Source organism: Acomys minous, assembly GCF_964271855.1.
Source record: "Acomys minous genome assembly, chromosome: 2".
In the NCBI taxonomy this organism is placed as follows: domain Eukaryota; kingdom Metazoa; phylum Chordata; class Mammalia; order Rodentia; family Muridae; genus Acomys; species Acomys minous.
The window spans coordinates 141,788,439-141,809,289 of NC_140484.1; the positions used below are offsets into that span (position 1 = coordinate 141,788,439).

Here is a 20,851-nt window from a genome sequence, read left to right on the forward strand (position 1 = left end):
TGACCCCTGACCCCACACCTTCCCTGCCACAAATGGATGCCTCTTGTCTCCTGAATCAGGAGCCGAAATAAACACTCATCCCTCAGGTTGCTTCTTGCCAGGTGTTTGGTCACAGAACCCAGTAGAGTAATTAAAACCAATGTGACAGAGCTTTCCACCTTTCAGGGGTGGGGCCTTGTAGAGGGCCCAGACCCTGAGGGGAAGGGTGTGCCTGCACAAGGCTGCACCGTCCCCTCTCTCCTCTCTTACCCAGGAAGGGAGCATGACTCTACCACCACCACCATGATGCGCTGCCTCCACACAGTTTCAATCAATGGGGTCATGATTGAAACCTGAAATGGTGAAGAAAAACTAACTTAAAAAAACAATCTCTAAATTAATCACTTGAGCTATTTTGTTAAGGTAACAATGCTAACACAGGCCCAGAACTGCATTTGATTACAGGGAGCCTCCAGGAGAAGTCTCACAGATTCCATTTGTTCTTTCAGGAGATGAAAAAGTATTTTCTCCCTTAAAACTAATTCCCATCCAGACTAGGATAACAATTCCAACATTTTTCTGTGACGGTGGAAAATCTGCTTCTATGGAAAGATTTTTTTTTCTTTTTATACAACAAACTGTTTTATTTTATTTTATTGCGCGGAGGGGGTTTAAAAGAAAGTCCAAGAATTACCAAAAAGGAGCCAAAATGATTTATGCATGATCTTTGAGTGCAACACGTGTTTATACATAATTTAAAACTCAGAAGAAAACATGCTTATACAACTGTGTGCAACCTTAATTTTTAATAACTCTGGATGAATACAGGATGGAAACAGTTCCTGGCACCTGAGACTGTCATCTGAGGCCTGACATTCAACCCAGCCTTCTGTCTGGATGTCACAGCCTTATTTACACAGCCTGGCTTGGTTTTGATTTCTCTGTGTGATTGAGAAAGGCCTTCCGTTGTTGCTAAGCGACTTTGTGAATTTTATTTACAATCCTGGCCCTCCCGTTACCCAAGTACCTTTCTTGCAAATTAATTTATGCAAACTGCACTCCGAACACTGACTTTCAGAGTTATTGAAGCAGATGGCAGGGGACAATGTCCACACTGCTGACCTCCACACTGCTCCTAACCTTAGAGAGACATGCAAACTTGCCTGACCTTAGTTCAGTTTGAGGCATGCCTCCCTCAGAGGAGTGAAAAACAAAAATCAAAGGACTTCACTCCCCTCCTTTTGGAAATCCTGTTGGTGGCACAGAGGCCGGCATGGAGTTAAGTAATTAAGAAAGCTTGGGGAGGAACCCACTCTGGTCTCTTCCCAGGCTGGGGTGAGTGTGGATATGTAGGTAGGGCTAAGCCAACAGTGAGGTAGGAACTGAAAGGGCTGAGGGATGGATGTGTGGGAGGCCACAAGGCCAGCGTAGCTCCTGTGGAGCCACTGCCTCAGCCCACGGGAGGGCCACAAGACAAAGACAATGGCTACACTTTGCCAGGTCCGTGTTTGCAAGGCAGGCACCCTCCTCCCTGTGTCCCCCTCTTCCAATCCTCTCCCTTCAAACAAATCTCCAGTCCATGAAAAACAACAGAGCAGCGTATCTGGCAACAGCGTGGGGGGGCTCACTGCGGCCTTCGCCCACCATGCCTGTCTTCCCCACGCTAGAGAGCTGGGCAGCTGGAAGAAATGTACCGCACTGCATCTTGTCAAGCCAGAGGAAAAGCTACTGGGAAAGAGCTGTGGCCGGTCCACAGCTAGGGGACACTCCTGGGGAAATAAATTAGCCGTTTCTAGTGCACATCTACCAGCAACTCAGCTGGGTCTGGGTCTAGATCGCCTCTCCACCCAGTGGCTCCACGGGGCCAGGCTCCTCAAACGCCATTTCCTGGGCCAGGCTCTGCTCCAGGTCTTCTAGCTCCTGGCGCACCGCTCCTATGAAACCATCATCTTCATACTCCTCGGGGACCTCCCTGGGCAGCAGGCTCTCCTCATTTTGGTCATGGCTGCCAACGAAGGCTGGTTTGCACACATACACCAGACTGTGGCTGGGGAAGAGAGGGGAGGTTTAGTCACGGTTCTCTTCATCACCCTTGTAAGCTCCGGGCTTGGAGCACGTCAGCTGCCTGTGAAGCCTTGGGCCATACCCTCTGTGGGCCTTTAGGCCTCACTAACTACTACTTCCTGTCATGGGCCTGCTTTTCTGTGTGATTGAGTATTGTCTGCCTAGGAGCAGGCCCTGATGGTGGGGGGGGGGCGGATTTGGAAATTCACCGCCACACGGAGTCCCCTCAGTGCTCTGCCCCATTTCGGTTCTAAGCAGGAGGCACATTGTAACCCCCACACCTGCTGTACACCTGGGCCTCTGTCAGGAAGGGGAGGGAATTCTGTGTCTTCCCTGTGACCCAGATAGAGCAGAAGGCTCAGTAAAGGCTGTGGGCAGGGCAGAAAAATGTAGAAAATATCCCTGTCAGCCTGGAAGCTTCCGTGGTTGTTTTGTTTTTTAGCTTCTAACACTCCAAGTGCCTTCCACATGGGTGGTCATCCCCTCCCGCCTCTCCCACTATGACAGTATGGTCTACACTTGTCCCTTCCACCCTCTCCCCCTAGGGCATCCACTTGGGAAGCCTCAATCACTAACAGAGCCCCAACCTACAGATCTGATGTTGCCTGGACCCCCTTCATCCTAGAGACCCGGGGACATCTCCAGTCACACCTGCCCCACACTGAATCAACATCTCCTCCCAGCCAAACCTGCTCCTGAGCCCCGCTGTATGACACTTTGATTGCTCTCAGCTGTACACACACACACACACACACACACACACACACACACACACACACACAGACACACATCATCATCATCATCATCATCATCATCAACAGAAGAGAACTCACCTGTGTGGCTGGCAGAGGAGGCCACTGGCACAGGGGCATCGGTCCAAAGCCCCTTCAGGCTCCAGCTCCCAGGTGATAAGGTCCAGCAGCTGGCTGGTGGGGTCATGGCAAAGCTCCCCCTCCACAGGCAGGGGTGTGCACACAGGGAACAGCAGGCCTGGATCCAGCCGAGAGTTGCCATGAGGGGAGGCAGGGAAGCGGATGTAGCCCTGCTCTCCTCCCTCAACCCCACATGAGGTTAGAATTGAAGTGGAAGGGATAAAAAGGGACGGGCACATTCAGGGTGGCCCAGCCACTGAGGACTGGAGCAGTTATAGGGGTGCGCCTGAGGAGGGGAGCTAGGTGTTTTAGGGGCCAAACCACCGGGAGAAATGAAGCATGAAACCAAGGCCCTTTCACCAGGGGCAGAGTGCCAATCAAAGGCCTGGGTCAGTGGAGTGGAAGAGCTGGGCCTAGGAGTAGAGATAAAGGGGACAGGGGATTGGGTGAGCAAGGCCTTGCAGATGGGAGATTACAGGAGCCACCCGGGAGAGGGGGACAGGAGGAACAACTAAGGAACAACTTCTAGAATTTTGTCCTCCAAGCAAATCACTGTGGTGGCAGGGAACAGGAGGACCAGTGGGGCTGCAAACGCGGAGCTGAGAGCTTTCAGAGATACTCCTGCTAAGGAGAGGGCCTGCACTAGCCCCGCAGGGAGAGGCACTGAGAACAGAAGCCAGGAACTGACTTCAGGAGGTGGGGGAGGGGCTTCTGGAATCTCACGCACCTTGGGGTGTTCCTCCTGCCCAGACTCACCCAACCTAAAACAACTTAACCTGCATGGTCAACAACTGAGGAAAAACCAAACCAGGTGTGTATCTTCTTTCTCACTCTAACAGGAGGCTGTGGGACTGGGACACAGGGGTGAGAGCACTGAAGACCCTGCTGAGGGGAGGTGAACGCTGTGGGCAGCATATTCTGAGGCCTAGGGGACCTTTGTAAGATTGGGACAAGTTTCCCCAACAGCCACCGGAGAGCCCACATACCTCTTTGGAAGGCACAGCACAGGCCAGGCTGGCAATCCCTCTGGTTGTCACAGATGGTCCCATTGCTACCTTTGGTGGCCTTTTTGGTGCAGTGACCCCAGGCACACAGCTGGTCTCCACAGCACTCGCTGTCCCTGGTGCATTGCTGCAGAGAAGTGAGAAAAACACAAGACCCAGGGGCTTACTAGCCTACAAGCCTGTGCAGCGTTTGGCATGCTGCTCCACCCTGCTCAGACTAATCAAAGGTGCCTCATACCCGCATCTCCAGACCTAAGGTGGGTAGTGCATTAGTGGAAACTAAAGGAGCTGGTGGGGAAATGTGGCTATTGGTACCAGAAGACTCAAAACCCTGGAAAGTAAAAAAAAAAAAAAAAAAAAAAAAAAAAAAAATCCTGGAAAGTCTTCCACTCAGGCCAAGACATTACAAAGACCACCTGTGTATCTTTGGTGCCTCCATCCCATAATGGTAACTTTTGCCCTTTTAACTAGCCCCAGTCAGATAGCAGCTCAGGCCACAGTCAAGTCAGAGCCAGGCACAGGCTGGGGACAGCATGCTGGGACCAGGAACCCAGAACCCCACAGAGAATAGAAATTGGAGAGCTCTGTGGTGTGGGAGTGGCCTGGGGGGACAAGAGAGGACAAGAGCTGCAGCCTCGCCATGACCCCATGACCGACTGAGCAAGGTCCCCAGCTTTATTTCCCCAACTTACTGTGCTTTTTTTTTACTGTCAAGAGTTTGTGAGCCTGTGGCTTTGTGCAAAAGGCCCTGGTGGGTTTTTTTTTTGGGGGGGGGGGTCCTTGGCTTGGGCTCCACATTCAGGGAGAGCTCCAGCCTCCCCCTTCCTCCTCCCTCTGTATAGTTATTAATCCGACTGGATGCTCAAGTGCTCTGAGGAGCAGCCCAGGAGGAAAGAGGTGGCCCTTTCCCCTGTCAGGAGACTGTGTGTGTGTGTGCGCGTGCGCCACTGCTGTGTCTGCAGCTCTCCGCTGTCCCAGAGGAAGGGACCAGTCTCCTGCTCTCTCCTCGCCGCCCCCCCCCCTTCTTTGCTACCTAAGAGCCACACATCACACCTAGAGATCATGGGGTAGGGTGGCTGCAACACTGCTGCAGTGGCATCCTGATTGCTCCAGGAGTAAGCCCCCCCCCCCCGCGGGACTCCTCCCTATCACTGAAAGGCTCTGGCCAGCAGCCTAGCTGAGAGCCCCCCCACACCCGGACATGGCAGCGGAGACTAGCGGTATCTTACTGTCTGCTGGTCCCGGCACGGCTGGCAGGTGTACTTGAAGCTGGAGAACTGGCAGTAGCTGGTGGGCCCGCAGTCCTCATCAATGATACACTCCTGGGATGGGTGGGGAGGAGGGGGGACAGCTTTGTCAGTAAAATGCAGAGGTGGAGACCTGCAGTGCCCTGCAAGGGCAGAAACCAGGTGTATCCTAGCCTTGAGCAAAACACCAGCCCCAGAAGTGTCTTCCGGCTCCAGTCACCACAGAACCTGGCCAGGCTGGTGCTTTTCACCTACCCCTGACATGGAGGGGGTGGGGAGGGGACGACAGGGGGGGTCCTATCTTCTCAAGACTCCCAGGAGCCTTGAGCCTCCCACATCCATCACACAATTGCCATCTGTGTTCAGTTCCCCCCACCCCACACTGTCATTCCCCACCCACCCCCACCCCATACACACACCCAGACCCAGGGAGGGCAGGGAGGACTGGGGACTCAAAGTTGCTCATACATAGAGCAGATGGTTTTAATAGAAGGTGCTAATGAGTTCCAGGCCCTGTGTGACTGTACAGGAAGGGCTGGAGGCCAGGTCCGACCAGTCCCTGCAGCCTAGGAGGATGGCAGGGACCACCTTCCTCGGCCCTGGCCACAGGGCTGCATGAAGAGGGCCTCCTAGCTTCTAAGGAACAGCCAAGAAGCAAGGTGTGCTATTTAACACGGGATGGCTGTGGCTGTGGATCCTGGGGTACTGAGGCTGGCTGTAAATCACGTGGTGCCTTTCCCAGCACCCCATCACACACTCCCATACACAGGCAGCTTGGGAGGTGCAGCGGGGACACTCCTGATAGTCTCCCCAAAACCCAACAGCAGAGAACAGAGTGGGTGGGGTGACACTTGGGCAGGAAGAGCTAGCAGACACGGTGGTAGGGGGGGAAGTAAGGGGGAGGGGGGAGAGGGAGTGGGGGGGCAGAGATGGCTGTGAGGGGGGTCTCTGCCTTTAAGAAATGTGTAATCCAACCGAGGGAGGGAACAGAAGAAGAAGAAGAAGAAGAAGAAGAAGAAGAAGAAGAAGAAGAAGAAGAAGAAGAAGAAGAAGAAGAAGAAGAAAGTCCAATCTAGAGGTCCCACATGAGGAGGAGGCCAAGTCCTCTCACCTGAGTAGAAGTGACAGGGGAGGCCCGACACAGCGGAGAAATCCAGCTTCTCTTTCCTCCCCGAGTTCCAGCATCACTTTCCTGTGCTCAAGGATTCTATTTACGTTGGAGCCCTCCCTACAGCGACCTAGGAGCCCAGCTGTGCCCAGGCCACCAGGGGAGCTGAGATCTGAGGTAAGAGGCCAAGAGGTGCTGAGACGCTAGAGGCCGGGGGAGGGGGGTTGGGGGGCTGGGGGGGTTCTGGGGGGCTCTGTGCTTCCTGTCTGCAGCCGTGAACTTTTGAGTGCTGTGATTTCTGAGGGCTGAAGGCCTCACTGGCCTCCTATCTCTTAGGTTCTAGAACCGAGGGCACAGTGCCACACAAAAAGAGCCAGGCCGGAAGTCCAAGGTCACAGTGAGGAGCCCTGGCCTCGTGGAGCTGCCCAGCAGGAGGCATGCGACAGGAAGCTGTCCCGTGGAGGTCCCCAGCCATCTCAACACTGCACAGACCTCTAGCACAGCAAGGTGAGTGCCCATGAGACAACATGGACTCCCCCTACTCCTTTCAATGTGGGTAAGATTCTTGTGAGCTGAAGTTCTCCGGACAAAACCATGCAAAAACAACACAGCCACGGCCTCGAAGAAGGGTCTACAGGATAGATTCTCTGACTAGACCTAAGGGTGATTGTGGGGAGTCAGAATGCTGCAAGTCCTAAGTGACCGCGGAGAGTCAGAATGTTGCAGGTGCAAAGCCAAATTGTCCTGGGCAATTATTTTTAGCCCTATATCTATCTGTTCATTCCCACTTCTATATTTGACCCATCTTTTTGTAATGTATAGACTGACCCTTAGCCTCCCCATAGGCTAAGGCTGTCATCAGATAACAACTGAGGCCTATAGCAGATATTTTCCCAATTGGCTATAATTCACCTATGTGTTGTACCTCCCAGTGTATTTTAAAGTGTCTTGTTTTATGAGTGGTTTTCTCTGTGTATATACATGTATACACATACACATACACATACACACATACACACATACACACACACACACACACACACACGACCTTCATGAAGCCATTACCAGACTAGAATATGGAATTTATGGTAACCTGAATCCATGTTCCCAGGGCCATGGTCACTCATATTTGGCTCCCCAAAAAACTTTTACTCCTTTTTAAGTGATTGCTGTGTTTGTTTGTTTGGTTTGGTTTGGTTTGGTTTGGTTTTTGGTTTTTCGAGACAGGGTTTCTCTGTGTAGCCCTGGCTGTCCTGGACTCTCTTTGTAGACCAGGCTGGCCTCGAACTCACATCGCTCCTCCTGCTTCTGCCTCTTGGGTGCTGGGATTAGAGGTGTGTGCCACCACGCCCGTCTGTTGTGTTTTCCCTTTTTTGGTATCACCGTTCCCATCTCAGTTTTAAGATCTTGAAGCATCAGCACAGGGTCACCCATGGGCCACAGGCATCTCCTCACCCCTCTGTCCATCTCAGCTGGGTGCCCCCCCGCACCCCCTCCACCCCACCCCCATCAGCTCCAGTCCAGCCCTCTACCTGAGCCACAGCCCAGTACCACCAATCTGCACCAGGGCTGAGAACAAAACCAAGGCCAAAGGCTCTGGTCTCCTGGTACTGCAAAGGCAGCATAGGGCTTCCAGACTTCTGTGCAGTGGTAGCCATGTCCTATCTGTCTGTCCTTCCCCCCCTCCCCCCCAGACGGATAGACAGCCCAGGAGCCGGTCACAGGCTACAGCCATTCCACAGAGGCCTTTTTTGTTGTCTGGAGCTATATTTAGAAAACTAGGTAGGAGGCCTGAAAGCAGAACTGAAAATGGTATGGCCTGGGCCAGGACCGCCTGGAAACTGCCCTGAGGCCTTGATGAGACCCTGAAAGAGTGGAAAATGACACAGGCTTCGCCTGGCATCTCGGCTAAGCTCACAGTTTATCAGCAAAGAGATCCCGGGAAACAGTGGTCAAAAGCCTGAGAGTGGGAGGTCAGCAATGGGTCCTCGCACAATTGCCAAGGCATCCATGTGGGGCCAGTGGCGGGGGGGGGGGGGGTCACTCTGCTACTGTTCTTAATAGTCTCAAAATGCCCCATTTTGGAACAGCAAGATGGTTCAGCCCACAAAGCTGCTTGCCACAGAAGCCTGGTGACCTCAACTTCTATCTGCAAGTAGGATCTGCATGAAAGTGGAAGCAGAGACCCACTCCAGAATTGTCCTCTGACCTTTGCCTCATGCCACGACCAGTGCAATCTGCCCCCCCACAATCAGAACCAATAAATAAAACATTAACGCCCCATTTTGGCTTTGCTTGCCTCGCCCAAAATTCCTATGTTGACCTCCTAGCCACCAAACACTTCAGAACTCATCCTGTTGGAGATAAGGTCATTGCAGGCTCACTCAATACATTACTCATGGAAAGGCCTCACCTGTGTTAAAGAAGCAGCAAGGCTGGCTAATCACAACTTCCGGGCTATGGGGGGAGCGTGGGAGTGTTGCATGCCTAAAGCTACATTGTCTCACACTGTCTTTAGCTCCCTGTAGCATCCACTCACTGCCTACCTCTGGGTCGAAGCTAACACCCTGTGATTACCAGATAAGTCCTTTTGGGGTATAACAACAGACCATGGCCTGCCACCTCTGCCCTCATCTCCAGAACACACCCCTCAGGGCAGGAGCACCATCCACGTCTCAGGAAGACTCCAGCAACCTGATTCGTGTCAGTTTGGGCTGGCGGACCTCAGTACGTCTTCTACTGCATGACACACAACATGGGCCTTAAACCAGGGCTCTGCCTGTCACCACAACTCAACTTCCCAGAACCCTCTGTGAGGAGACAAAGACACCGGAGAGGGCGACAAAGACACAGAAATGCAGAAGGAACCCAAGACTGGTAAGCTCACCAGAGACTACAAGCAGGCAACAGAGGGCAAGAAAGTATAAACCAATTGACCAGTGCTGAGCCCCACCTGTCACCTCCTACTCACCACTCTCACACCTGTCAGTCACCGCCCACTACCCTTACACTATCCTCTCTCACACACGGAGCAGAGAAGCCCTACTTACATACAAGTAAGTATGATGTAATGACATCGTCAGTCTCTTGTCAAGGACACCAGTAAGTAGTAGGTAGGGTCTGCTTGACCCTAAGCTGGGGATTTGGAGACCAGGGCAGACATGGGTCTAAGGGCAGGCAGCGGGGCAAGAGATGACAGTGTGAGGCAGTGGGTGTTCCAGAGCTCCTGAGGAAGGGGCACCCTCCCTGCTGGCTGCAAGAGGGCAGCTCTTATAAGCTGGCCTTGGACCAAGGTACTCAGGAAAATGGTGGGTAGCCTCCGTTCTTCAGTTGATATCCACATCAGCAAGTTCTAAAGTGTGTGTGTGTGTGTGTGTGTGTGTGTGTGTGTATGTGTGTGTGTGTGTATGTGCATGCACACGCAGAGGCCTCCAGGTCAGTCTTTGCCCGCTGCTGAGTCATTTTTTTTTAACCTCAAAATAAAGCCAGTTGCAGGAGTGTGCAACAAAACCTGCACATCTGTCTCCAACACAGCAAGGCCTGCAGCCCTTCCTAGAGACGGGGAAGCAAGCTGTCAGCCAGCTCAGGGCTTTGGGGCAACCTCACCCAGGGCTCTGGCCTGGCCCCTGCTGTAGAGACAGCCCTATGGAAAACTCCGGGCAGGAGCCGGGGGCCAATGCCAACCCTTATTATCCTTAAGCGTCAGCAAAAGTCTGGGTGGGTGGGTGGTCCGTTCCTGCCAATTCTCCCTCCCCAACATTTTACAACCCCTGGACTTGGCTTGGCTCCCTGAGGTAAGGAGTGTACCCTGGCCCCTAACCCTCAGCCTACTCTCACAGCCTTCTTTGCGTCAGTCCCAGATCCTTAGGTGGAGAAGTGTGTCCTAGGAAAAGCTAGCAGACCTGCATCAGGCCCTGGTCACTTGCCTGGCCCTGACATCTCACATCCCCTCAGGGCTTCCCACTTCATTCTTTGAGCCTGTGTCCTTCCGGTCAGCATTTCTCTGAAGAACGGAACCAAGATTTGCTTTAGCCAAAGCTTCTCTCGGGTCCTCCATCTGGTCTACTGACTGCTGGCCACTCTCCCTCTCCCCGTCTCTTTTACCTTTTCTCCTCGCCCCCCTTGCCCCAACCCTGCTCTCCTGCTCCCTCTTCCCTCCCCCTTCTTTCCCTTCCTGCTTTCCTCAGGCCATGATGTGAGTAGCCCTATGCTATCATGTAGGCGTTCCTCGCCCTGACAGTCTGCTTCTTCACAGTCCCCCCCTCCCCAAACAACTCACCACAGGCTGAAACCACGAGCCAAAATACACTTCCTCCTTCACAAGTGATTTTCCACAGTGAAGGCCAACTGATACCCCGACAAAGGACAAGTGATGCCAAGGTGAGCCCCAGCTTCTCATGTCTTCACCCCACTTCTGCTGTGTTCTCCCAACCACAGCAAACCCCACTCATCTTCCCTTAGGTGAGGGGAGCAGAGGGGAGATGGGCTGGGCTTTCTCAGGCCCTCTCCCAGGCTGCTGCTTCTGCTCAGCTCCCCCACCCCCATATGAAATTCAGTGCTACAGACTCCAGCCTGCAAGGCCCAGCAAGGCCCAGCAAAGCTCAGAGCCATGTAATCAGGTAGGCCCAGAAATGACAGTCAGCCAAGTTCTTGCCAGGCTCCCAGTAACTAAATCCAGACCTGAGCCCCTGGAGAAGGTGTTGAGCACCAGAGAGAAACAGGGAAGGCCAGGTTTCTGCTCACCTGACCCTCCCAAAGGGACTCTTTGGGGGCCAGTCCCTCCCGGGGATGCGGCTTGGGGGAGGGGCTCGCGCCGATTGGGATTCTTGGATTCAGACATAAAAGGGGGCTTCCACACATGTGGCAGAGGGATTGTTCGGAGGCAGGGTCTCAGGTATCCCGAGCTGCCCCCAGGCTCACTAGTTAGCCAAGAGTGAACTTGAACTCTGGATCCTCCTGTCTCTACCTCTTGGGTGTTGAGTGTTGGGGTTACAGGACTGCATCACTGTTACAGGTCCCCAGACCTTAGCACAACTGACGCCATGATGGAGATACCATTCAGGCCTTGGAATCCAGCGCATAAGCAGCAACACCCACCAAAATATCGAGCACAAAGGCCTGATCCATCGAAGCCCATAGTTCCGAGAAAGTCCCTAAGATGCACTAACCTTGCTTTTCGGCCTCTGTAGTTCTGCTTCTGGCTAACTGTTCTTGTAAACTGAGGTGTGTCAACCCAGGATGCGAGCTTTATGCTTAATGGCTCACCCTGAGAAATGCTCCGGACTGTGGTTGGGTCCCGAACACCTAGGGTAGTAACTGGGCAGCTGGTAAAGACCTGAACCTATGTCCGAGTGGTGTCCTCTGGTGGATGCCTCACAACACACACAATGTCACCAGGCCTAGTTTACATGTTGCTGGGTATGAGGACCCAGGGCAAAGAGTCTACTCAACTTACCTGCCGCTTCAGCTCAGTGGTGAGGTTTACTGTCCTCGGAGGGGGCTCTCTCTCCCCTCAGGTCACATCTGAATCCCCACATAAATCATCAACAACGATGCTGACCTCCAGCCACTCGCCACCCCCTTACCCACAACTCCCTGCTGTAGTCCTAGTCATTCTCCGAAAACACAAACCTAATTACGCATATTCCGTGTTCATAATTGTCCTGAAAGTTCATGGCTGAGGGCCCCCGGAGAAGGCTGAGGTTGCACTGATTCAGTCAGCACATAATAGGAGGAGACAGATGCCTTCCAGGCCTCAGTGTTAGCCGCCATCTGAATCGCTCTGCAAGAAATTGATGTGACAAGGAGGACGAGTGGAAAAAAACAGCACTTCCCCCAGTGACCAGGAAGTGGGAAGGGCTTCAGTTCTAGAGTTGAGGAGCTGTCTACCCTAATAATTCTGAGTCCTGAAACCCACAGTGTGTGGGTCAACCATTTGACCTCCTGTGTCTTTAATCCTCACTCACCCAGAAGCCTGCTGAGGAATAACCTTATGATTAACATCAGATATGGGGTTAGGGGGCGGGACCCTCACAGTCCAGAAAAGGCGCTCCTTGCCTCTGCAAACTAACAACGTGGCTTTCTGGTTGCACTTACACTCTGAGTTTAGTTAGCAGGAGGGCTGAGGATGTCCAAGCACTCTGGGGGTGGGGGTGGGGGAGTGGGAAACCTGACTGACAAAGTTCATCAAGGCAGAGCCTCCGCAAGCTGTTCTGAGGGCGCCACCTACCTTCCCCACCTAACACAGCCTGGAATCCAAACTCTGTGTTCTTGACATAGCTTCCAGGGTCAGCTCCCAACCTACTGACCTGCCTGATTTCCTGCCCTCCCCAGGATCCAGAGGCCGGCACACACATCTGGAATCCTTCACCTGCCTGATCTGCAGTTCCCTCAAAGACTAGCACAAAGAACAAGGCGTGGGGACACATGTCTGCAATCTCAGGACTTGGGGAGCTGAGGCAGGAGGATCACTGAGAGTTCCAGGCCAAACTAGGCAGAGCACAAGTGCTGTCTGAAAGTGGCAACAAAACTGGGCACAGTGGCACACGCCTGTAATCTCAGAATATAGGGAGGCAGAAATAGGCAGATCTCTGTGAGTTCGAGGCCAGCCTGGTCTACAAAGTGAGTCCAGGACAGCCAAGGCTACACAGAGAAAGCCTGTCTCAGAAAACAACAACAATAATAAGTGACAACAAGCTCTAGAGAGGGACAACTCAGAGGATTGGGAGTTTAAAAGGTTATCCTTGGATACATAATTAGTTCAAGGCTAGCCCATAAAAAGGGGGATTCTACCTCAAAAAGCAAAACAGACACATGAAAGCACTAAAAAGTATTTGTGGTGGCATCAGTACCCGGTCACACACAGCTGGGGGTCTCCATTTACGACATTCAAGGTTGGAGGAAGTAATTTAAAAGTTAGAGAGGCTGGAGACGGCTCAGTGGGTAAGGCGCTTGCTGAGTGAGAAGATCAGAACCGAAGTTTGGTCTCTAGCACCCACAAATAAAACTAGGCACGATGAGGCACACCCGTAATGTCAGGCCTGGAGAAGCCGAGACTAGACAGGCGGATCCCTGAACTCGCGGCCAACCAGCCCAGCAGAATTGGTAAGCTTCGGTTTCAGTGAGAGACCCTGTCTCAAAAACAAATGAATGAAAAACAAATAATTAAAAGTGGGTGGGAAGAGAGACGTGGTCTTTTTGGGAGTAAATTGTGAGGGTGATGCTTGTGGGTACCCATGACTAAGAACTCCTACTTCTAAGTTACCTCCTTTAAAAATATAACATAGGCTGAGATGTCCCTGCAGGTGAAAGGTGCTTCCTGCCAAGCCTGCTGACCTGAGTTCAATTCCCAGGACCCCCATGATGGATAGAGAGCACAAACCTCTGTAAATTGTCCTCTGATTACACATACACACACAGAGAGAGAGAGAGAGAGAGAGAGAGAGAGAGAGACAGACAGACAGACAGACAGACAGACAGACAGAGACAGACACACACACACACACAGAGAGAGAGAGAGAGAGAGAGAGAGAGAGAGGGAGAGAGAGAGAGAACGCCTGGTATGCCCCACATGCACATAAAAAGAAATAAATGTTTAAAAAATACATCACAGAACCAAAGTCGCTTAGCTCTGTACAGAAGAAATAACTCCCCAGGCTTCTCAGAAGCTCCAAAGCTCCTCCAGCTTTTCCTCCCCACAATTCTTTTTCCTCTCCCTGCCTCAACCCACAAAATTCTTCCAAGACAAGGCACAAAGGGGGCTCCTGGAATTTCTAGACTTTTCAACTTTAGCCATGCATGTTAATGGGCCTGGAAAGGGTTTTAATTTGCTTCTGTGGTGGAAAAACAGTGCTTGACTTCATTTTTCTCAGAAGTGGTTGAGTCTTTGCTTCCCCCTCAGGGGCTGGTAGAGAACACGGGCACTTTGCCTCCAAGGGGAAAGCTCACTCAGATGGCCCAGGGCACACCCAGGGGCCTGGTCCAACCCCACATGCCTGATGTACTTTACCACTCAGGCATTGGCAGGAGAGAGAGGCAAAACAGCCTGGCACACAGTAGGTGCCTGGGAAAATGAGTTCTCTTTCTTTTCTCTCGCCATCTAAATCCCGGCAAGTTGTGGGGGGCAGAGAAACTGTTCTACTCAAGGTGGCACTGAACTGACTGTGGCCTGGGACTTGGCCCTTCTGCAGCAAGATGCCTGTCCTCCCTGGAGGAGGAGGTCTCCAAAAGACAGGGACTCTGGGATCAATGGAAGAAGCAAAGGCTACTGGGAACTGGCCTGAGCCTATGGCCGTCTGCTCCCAGGCTGGGGAAAGACAGCGTCACTACCTGTTTTAGTCCCAGGGACCCAGGGTGTGGGGCACTAGCTTGCTTCTATCTTTGAACTTGGATGTTCCTCTGTTCTAAGCAATATTCTCTCTGCCTCCTGGACCTGACTTCCCAGAGGTCCTAACTGATGAAACAGGGGAAAATCCAGGCTGACTCCTGTGGTGGTGTTTTCCACATCCTGTCGTTGCAATGTAGTCTGTGGCTAGTGTCTTCTGACACAAATACCACTCTCTGAAAACACCCTGCCTCAGTGGCTGAGACTGTCCCGCTGCATCAAGAGCAAAAGAGAGACAAAGATGGGTCAGTCAGTGACTTCCTTACTCTCTAAGCATGGTCCCTGAACCTCAGGCTGCTGGGGTGGAGACAGGAAGAGCCCTGGGACTCACTGGCCAATTTGTGAGCTTTCAGGTCATGAAGAAACCTGCCTTAAAAATAAATAAGTAGGGAATGACTGAGGAAAACACCCAGTATTGACTTCTGGCCTCTACATGTATGTACACACATGTTCATGCAAGTGTGCACACCCAGGAGCATATAAACATACACAAAGAACAGCATTGATATGAGAGAGACCACCGTTTGTCTTCACCTGTGAGCCACAGGGCTTTGCCATGCCTGGGGAGGGGCCGGCCACTGTGAGTGTTGGGTCTGGTTGTCCTTTGTGAATTTGTTTTCTGTTTCCAGAAGAGAACGATGACTCTTTTTTTTTTTTTTTTAATGTATTTGAGTGCTCTATCCTCATGTACATCTGCATGACAGAAGAGGGCATCAGATCACATTAGAGATGGTTGTGAGCCACCATGCGGTTGCTGGGAATTGAACTCAGGACCTCTGGAAGAGCAAGACAGTGCTCTTACCCACTAAGCCATCTCTCCAGCCCCGGGAACTACGACTCTTGATCTAAATGACACACGTTGCAATCAGGTGGTAGAAGTTCTGATAAACTCTCCCAAAATTACCCAATATTACAGCCGCAAGTGTCCATGACTTTTTCTATCAGAAATACATGTTTAAAGACTGAAATAGCCTTTTTAAACTCTAGTTCTACCACTTAATCTTCTGTTTTAGCACTTGATATTTAACTTTACCAAACTCCAGTGTCCTCTCCCCAAAACAATACCTATGTCATAGTGTTACAGGGATTGAAAATAGAACATGAACAACCCACATGGACGCCACTCTGGGCAGTGGGTGCTAAGGAACAAAAAGGAATGAACGAGGCCAAAAAAACAATCATTTAGAGTGGTCAGTTTTCTAATAAATAAAACTCATTCACAAAGCTGAAGAGATGCTTACCTCACAAGCACAGCGAACTGAGGTTAACTCCCCAGCTCCCACATAAAAGCCAGGAGTGGTGGTAACACCTGTAATCCCAAAGCTGGGGTAGGAGGTGGGCAGGGACAAGTGCATCTTGGGACTCTCTGGCCAGCCAGTCTAGTTGGACAGGCAAATTCCAGGTCAGTGAGAGACCCTGTCCCCAAAAGTAAGGTGGAGAATGACAGAGAAAAGACACTTGATGTCATCTCAGGCTTCTATAGGATACACACACACACACACACACACACACACACACACACACACACTATATACTCTGTCCTGGCTCTTGTGTTCAAGAAATTTTCTGTTTATTCTGTTTATAGTTCCCAATTCATCTATTAAAAGTGTCCCCTCAACTGCTGGGTGCCATTCCTTCTGAGCATAGACCTAGAGGTGACACATAACAAATGAAGTCCTCTGATTTCCTGGGACCCAAGACCTTTCAGAAAATTCTCTCATCTGTACTTTATAAACTTCTCTTCTCCCCAGGCAGAACTCCCCCAAAAGTCTCCTTCAGCTATTGAAGAATAGCTCGCTTGTGATCAGCACCCCACCTTCCTTGCCACTAATCCTCGGTGCCACGACACCCCTAGGCTCAACCTCTGCTCTGTAACAGGAAAATCCAGGCCTATCAAAACCTGCACTAACCTGAAATGAGGCTCCAGGCCTGATCGCTTCGTGTCCTGAGGAAAACTCACCCCCCCACCCCACCCCGCCCAGCTCTGTATCTCATCTATAAATGAGGCGTTTGGCCCCCCAAGTGGGATGAGAAATGAGTCACAAACAAGACTTTTTCAGCTCCCTGTCAGCAACTGCCTGTAGTGTTATCTTAGCTCATGTACTGACATAGCTGCACTTACTCTGCAATGTATTAGTAATGCCTGCCTTAGGGTGGGGCTTGACAGAGTTCTGTGCCAAGCTTCCATTCCTTCTTCTTTTGTTTGCTTTGTTTTGGGGCAGGGTCTTGACCAACACAGGCGGGCTAACTGATTTCACTATGCAGTCAATGGTGGCCTTGAATTCCTGATCCCTCTCCCCGCCACCTCCAGAGTGCTAGGCTCTCACCCCCTCACCTGGTTCTTACAGCATCGGGCATCGAACCTAGAGCTTTGTGCATCCCTGCTAAGCAGTCTATCGACTGAGCCACATCCTCAGCCCCTCGTCCCTGTGCCTTAGAGGACTTGAAGTAAGCCAGCCGGCCCTGTGACTTCTCCATCTTCTACCTGCCAGACCCTGCGAAATGTTCCATTTTCTTTGGCACAGGACCCGTCTGCACACATACAGTTCTTCATCTGTTGGGTCTGGCACCTTGGCCACGGACACCTCTTAGGAACTCATAGTCGCTCCACTAGGAGCAACCTTACAGGAAAATAAACACCATTTCTGATTTATCACAGCCATCCACTGTAATCTATTGCCTTCCTACCCCAAGGGAAAATACATTAAGTCAGAAGGGAAAATTTACACTTACTCTTTGTGTGTGTGTGTGTGTGTGTGTGTGTGTGTGTGTGTGTGTGTGTGCATGTGCATGTCTGCTATGTAGCCCAGGATGCCCTCTAATCCCTGATCTTTCTGCCTCAAGCTCCCCAACTTCTGATCCTCATGCCTTAGGCTCCCCAGTACTAGGATAACAGATGTGTGCCATAGGGCCAGCTCATTGCTTCCTGTTTCAGTCTCTTCTCAAGCTGTTAGTCCATGCTCTCCTCAGAGCAAGGCCTGACACTCGGAAGTGAGAGACAACGGCTACACAAGAGGGCTTCTGACCCTCAGTGGTTCACGTTCCAAATCCCACCATAACCACTCTACTCTGAATTGCACCCAAGGGTCTTATTCCTTCTCGGTGCTGCAGAAGTGAAAATGGCAGTGGCAGCAGGTCTAGAGAGAGCAGGGAGATCTGTAGCTTCATCTCCATCTGTCTTGTCCCTTCCCTTGCTGGGGAGGTGTCCAGAGAAGCAGCTTTTAGCCTGACACCAACTAGGCTTGTCCAACGACAGCACCATTGTCATTCCTCAAGGGCATTAAATCTGGCCTCTACCCTGTCCACCCCATCCCAGCTGTTACCTGCATCCTACTCTGCATCCATTGACCCTGCATCCTCCTCTGAAAGAAGAACAGACATGACTGAGGCCTCCATTGCTTCTGTTTGGGCCCATCTCCCAAGACGCCTCTCCTGATGGGACTCAAAAGTTCATTGGTACCACAAAACCTCCCTGGGGACCCAAAGCCCCTGGGGTCTAGTATTCCTGCAGAGAAATGGGGGAGGGGTGCTCTTTCAGGAGGCTGGAGAGTGGGTGTAAGGCCTCATATGGAGACGTTGGGGGCATAGATTGCTAGAAAGCCACCCAAAGCTCATCTTGTTATTCCAAAGCTCAAGCTATGGGCCTGTGTATAAGACAGTCTTGAACACAGCAACTAGAGACCCCAGTGTGGGCTGAGAATGCAAGGCCAGCAGTGCTGGCTCTACCACTAAGGCGCCCTGGGCCTGTGGCTGCTGCACTGCAAGGCAACTTCCGGAGTTAGAATTGGAAAAGTACTGCCTCATCCAAAGGCCAAAGAGGCCAGGAGTTGTTTGGGGTTTGGATTTTATGTTGTTTTGCCTTGTTTGGTCTTGTTTTGAGAGAGGGTTCATTAGGTACTCAAGACTCACTTCAAACTTGAAATCCTCCTGCCTCAGCCTCCTGAGTGTTTGAGGACACACCAGAAACAAGATAAGCTTTTATATTAGGTCCCTGTGTGAGCCTCCCTGTGCCTACAGTCATGAGATTTGAGAGGGGAAGATATGCTCCTGGCGAACAAGACCTGAAACCCAGTCACTGTGGGAGGCAATATGGCAGCCATTCAACAAACTCGAAACCAAAAGGCCCTGTGAGGAGCCGAAGAGATGGTTAAGTGGTTAGAGTACTGGCTGCTCTTCCAGGAGACCCAGGTGAGATTCCCAGCACCCACATGGCAGCTCACAGCCGTCTATAACTCCAGTTCCAGGGGATCCGACGCCCTCTTCTGGCCACCTCAGGCACCAGGCAGGAGAGTGGCACATTAACATACATGTAAGCAAAACACCCATGCACGATATTGGGGCGTGGGGGGGTGTAGAGCCTGTAAGTTGTGAATTCCACTGTTGAGTATACACCCACAAGAATGGAAAGCTGAGTCTTTTTTTTAATGGTGTGTGGTGTGTGTGTGTGTGTGTGTGTGTGTGTGTGTGTGTGTGTGTGTGTGCGCACACGCGCATATGGATCTGACTGGTGCAAGTGCATGCAGAGGCCAGAGATTGACATCCGATCTCTTTCTTCATCATTTTTCACTTTATTTTTTGAGGCAGTGTCTGTCAGTGACCCTACAGCTCACTGTTCAGTTTTAGCTGGGCTGCCAGGCCAGTGAGACCCTGAGGTCCACTTGTCCCCACCACTACCCCAGGAGGACCAAAAACTTAGAGTCATTCTCAGCTTTCTAACAAATTTGAGGCTGGCTTGGGCTGCATGAGACCACGTCATTACAACACAGAAACACACACACACACACACACACACCTCCACTAAAGAAAAAATAAAGTATGTTTTAGGAGTGAACAAGACCTCAGTGATTCACACACACACACACACACACACACACACACACACACACACACACACACACGCACACACCCCGTTTGTACTGCCTCCGAGCTTGGACTGATCTCTCTGCCTTCATAACTCCATCTGTGTAATGGGGGTCAGTGGGTGTCCTTGGGTGGCTGCCATGCACATGGTATCGGGGTGCTAGAGACCCTCATGCGGTACCTGGCACACGGCAGGCAGTGTTTGCTTTCTCCTGTAGAACCCTCACTGCCGTCATAATCGCTGCTTATTATGAAACACTTAATCACATCTTGACAGCCAGTATTTACCCTGGGCTCACAAACGCCTGGAGTGGGGGAGGGGCAGCTTAATCTGATCGCTTTTCAGTCACGGGGACCTTCAGGGAGCACTCGGGGAGCACCGAAGACCTTGCTGTTATTACAGTGTTTGTGGCATTGTTTTCAAAACAAAACAAGACGGGCTCACATGCTCTGTGATGTTTTCAGAACAACGCCAAGGGCAAAGGAGGGCAAAACTCCACAGATCTATCTGACAAACAGGACACAAAGGCCCCTGGGCCAGTGTCTGGAAGAATCTCCAAGTCCCTGGAGCAGAAGACAGCCACATGCCTGCAGGAGACACTGCTTGGCCCCTACACGTCCGGAGGGCACAGAGCTCGGCTGGCTCTGCAGCTGATGGCATTGGACTGCTTTAGGTCCAATCTGTGTGACTTATCTGTAGCCCATAGGGACTTGCGTCTTGGGCTTCAGCAAAGCTGCATCCTCAGAGATGGCCTCTGCCACCCAAACTGTGTCCTCCTTGCTCCCTTGCCTTGGAAATCATGGGATAGCTCATGTATGCAATACAGGGGGCTGTAAAGGCTGACAGACACAGAACATGCCTAACTCAGCATGTCTCCTGACTCCTTGGCTGGGTTCTCCAAGTCTCCTGACCCAAACCCCACCCCTTCCCAGCTTCAGCAGCTGCTCCCTCCCTTCCCCCCACCCCCCACTCCCATGCTCTGGCACTTCCTACAAGTGCTCTGCAGCTCTTATATCCACGTGTCTTCTTGCCTTGGAGCAATCAGTGCCTCCCTTCCTCCCTGCAACCAACTCCCAGACACCATTGCACATTTAGCTCAGCCACCACCTCTCCCAGGAAGCCCATCAAGAGTGCGCAGGGCCCCAGTCTCTGCGGCTTTCAAAATGAGTGTGGAGCAAGACTTGGGTGGGTGACAAAGACGTTGATGCCAGCTACACAGAAACAGTGTGATGTCTATGCCAGTCCTGTGGCTCCCAAAGCTGCATGCACACACTGGGGAAATGCCACCTGTTGTACCTCACACCTGACGAATTGGAAGTTTAAGGAATAAAAC

The 20,851-nt window shown here is 51.7% G+C and overlaps 1 protein-coding gene across 2 annotated transcripts in view; it reads right to left on the bottom strand.

Annotated features, from left to right (window-relative positions):
• Positions 1-669: 669 nt before the first annotated feature.
• DKK3 (dickkopf WNT signaling pathway inhibitor 3) overlaps positions 670-20,851 on the bottom strand; it is a 38,552-nt gene continuing 18,370 nt past the window's right edge. For both annotated transcript variants that reach the window (XM_084768446.1, XM_084768447.1), the window contains exons 5-8: positions 5,149-5,241; positions 3,902-4,046; positions 2,877-3,033; positions 670-2,026 (exon numbers count right to left, since the gene is read on the bottom strand). In XM_084768446.1, the coding sequence (XP_084624572.1) occupies positions 1,810-2,026; positions 2,877-3,033; positions 3,902-4,046; positions 5,149-5,241 (612 nt within the window). In that variant the 3' untranslated portion in view covers positions 670-1,809. The remainder of the gene's footprint in view (positions 2,027-2,876; positions 3,034-3,901; positions 4,047-5,148; positions 5,242-20,851) is intronic.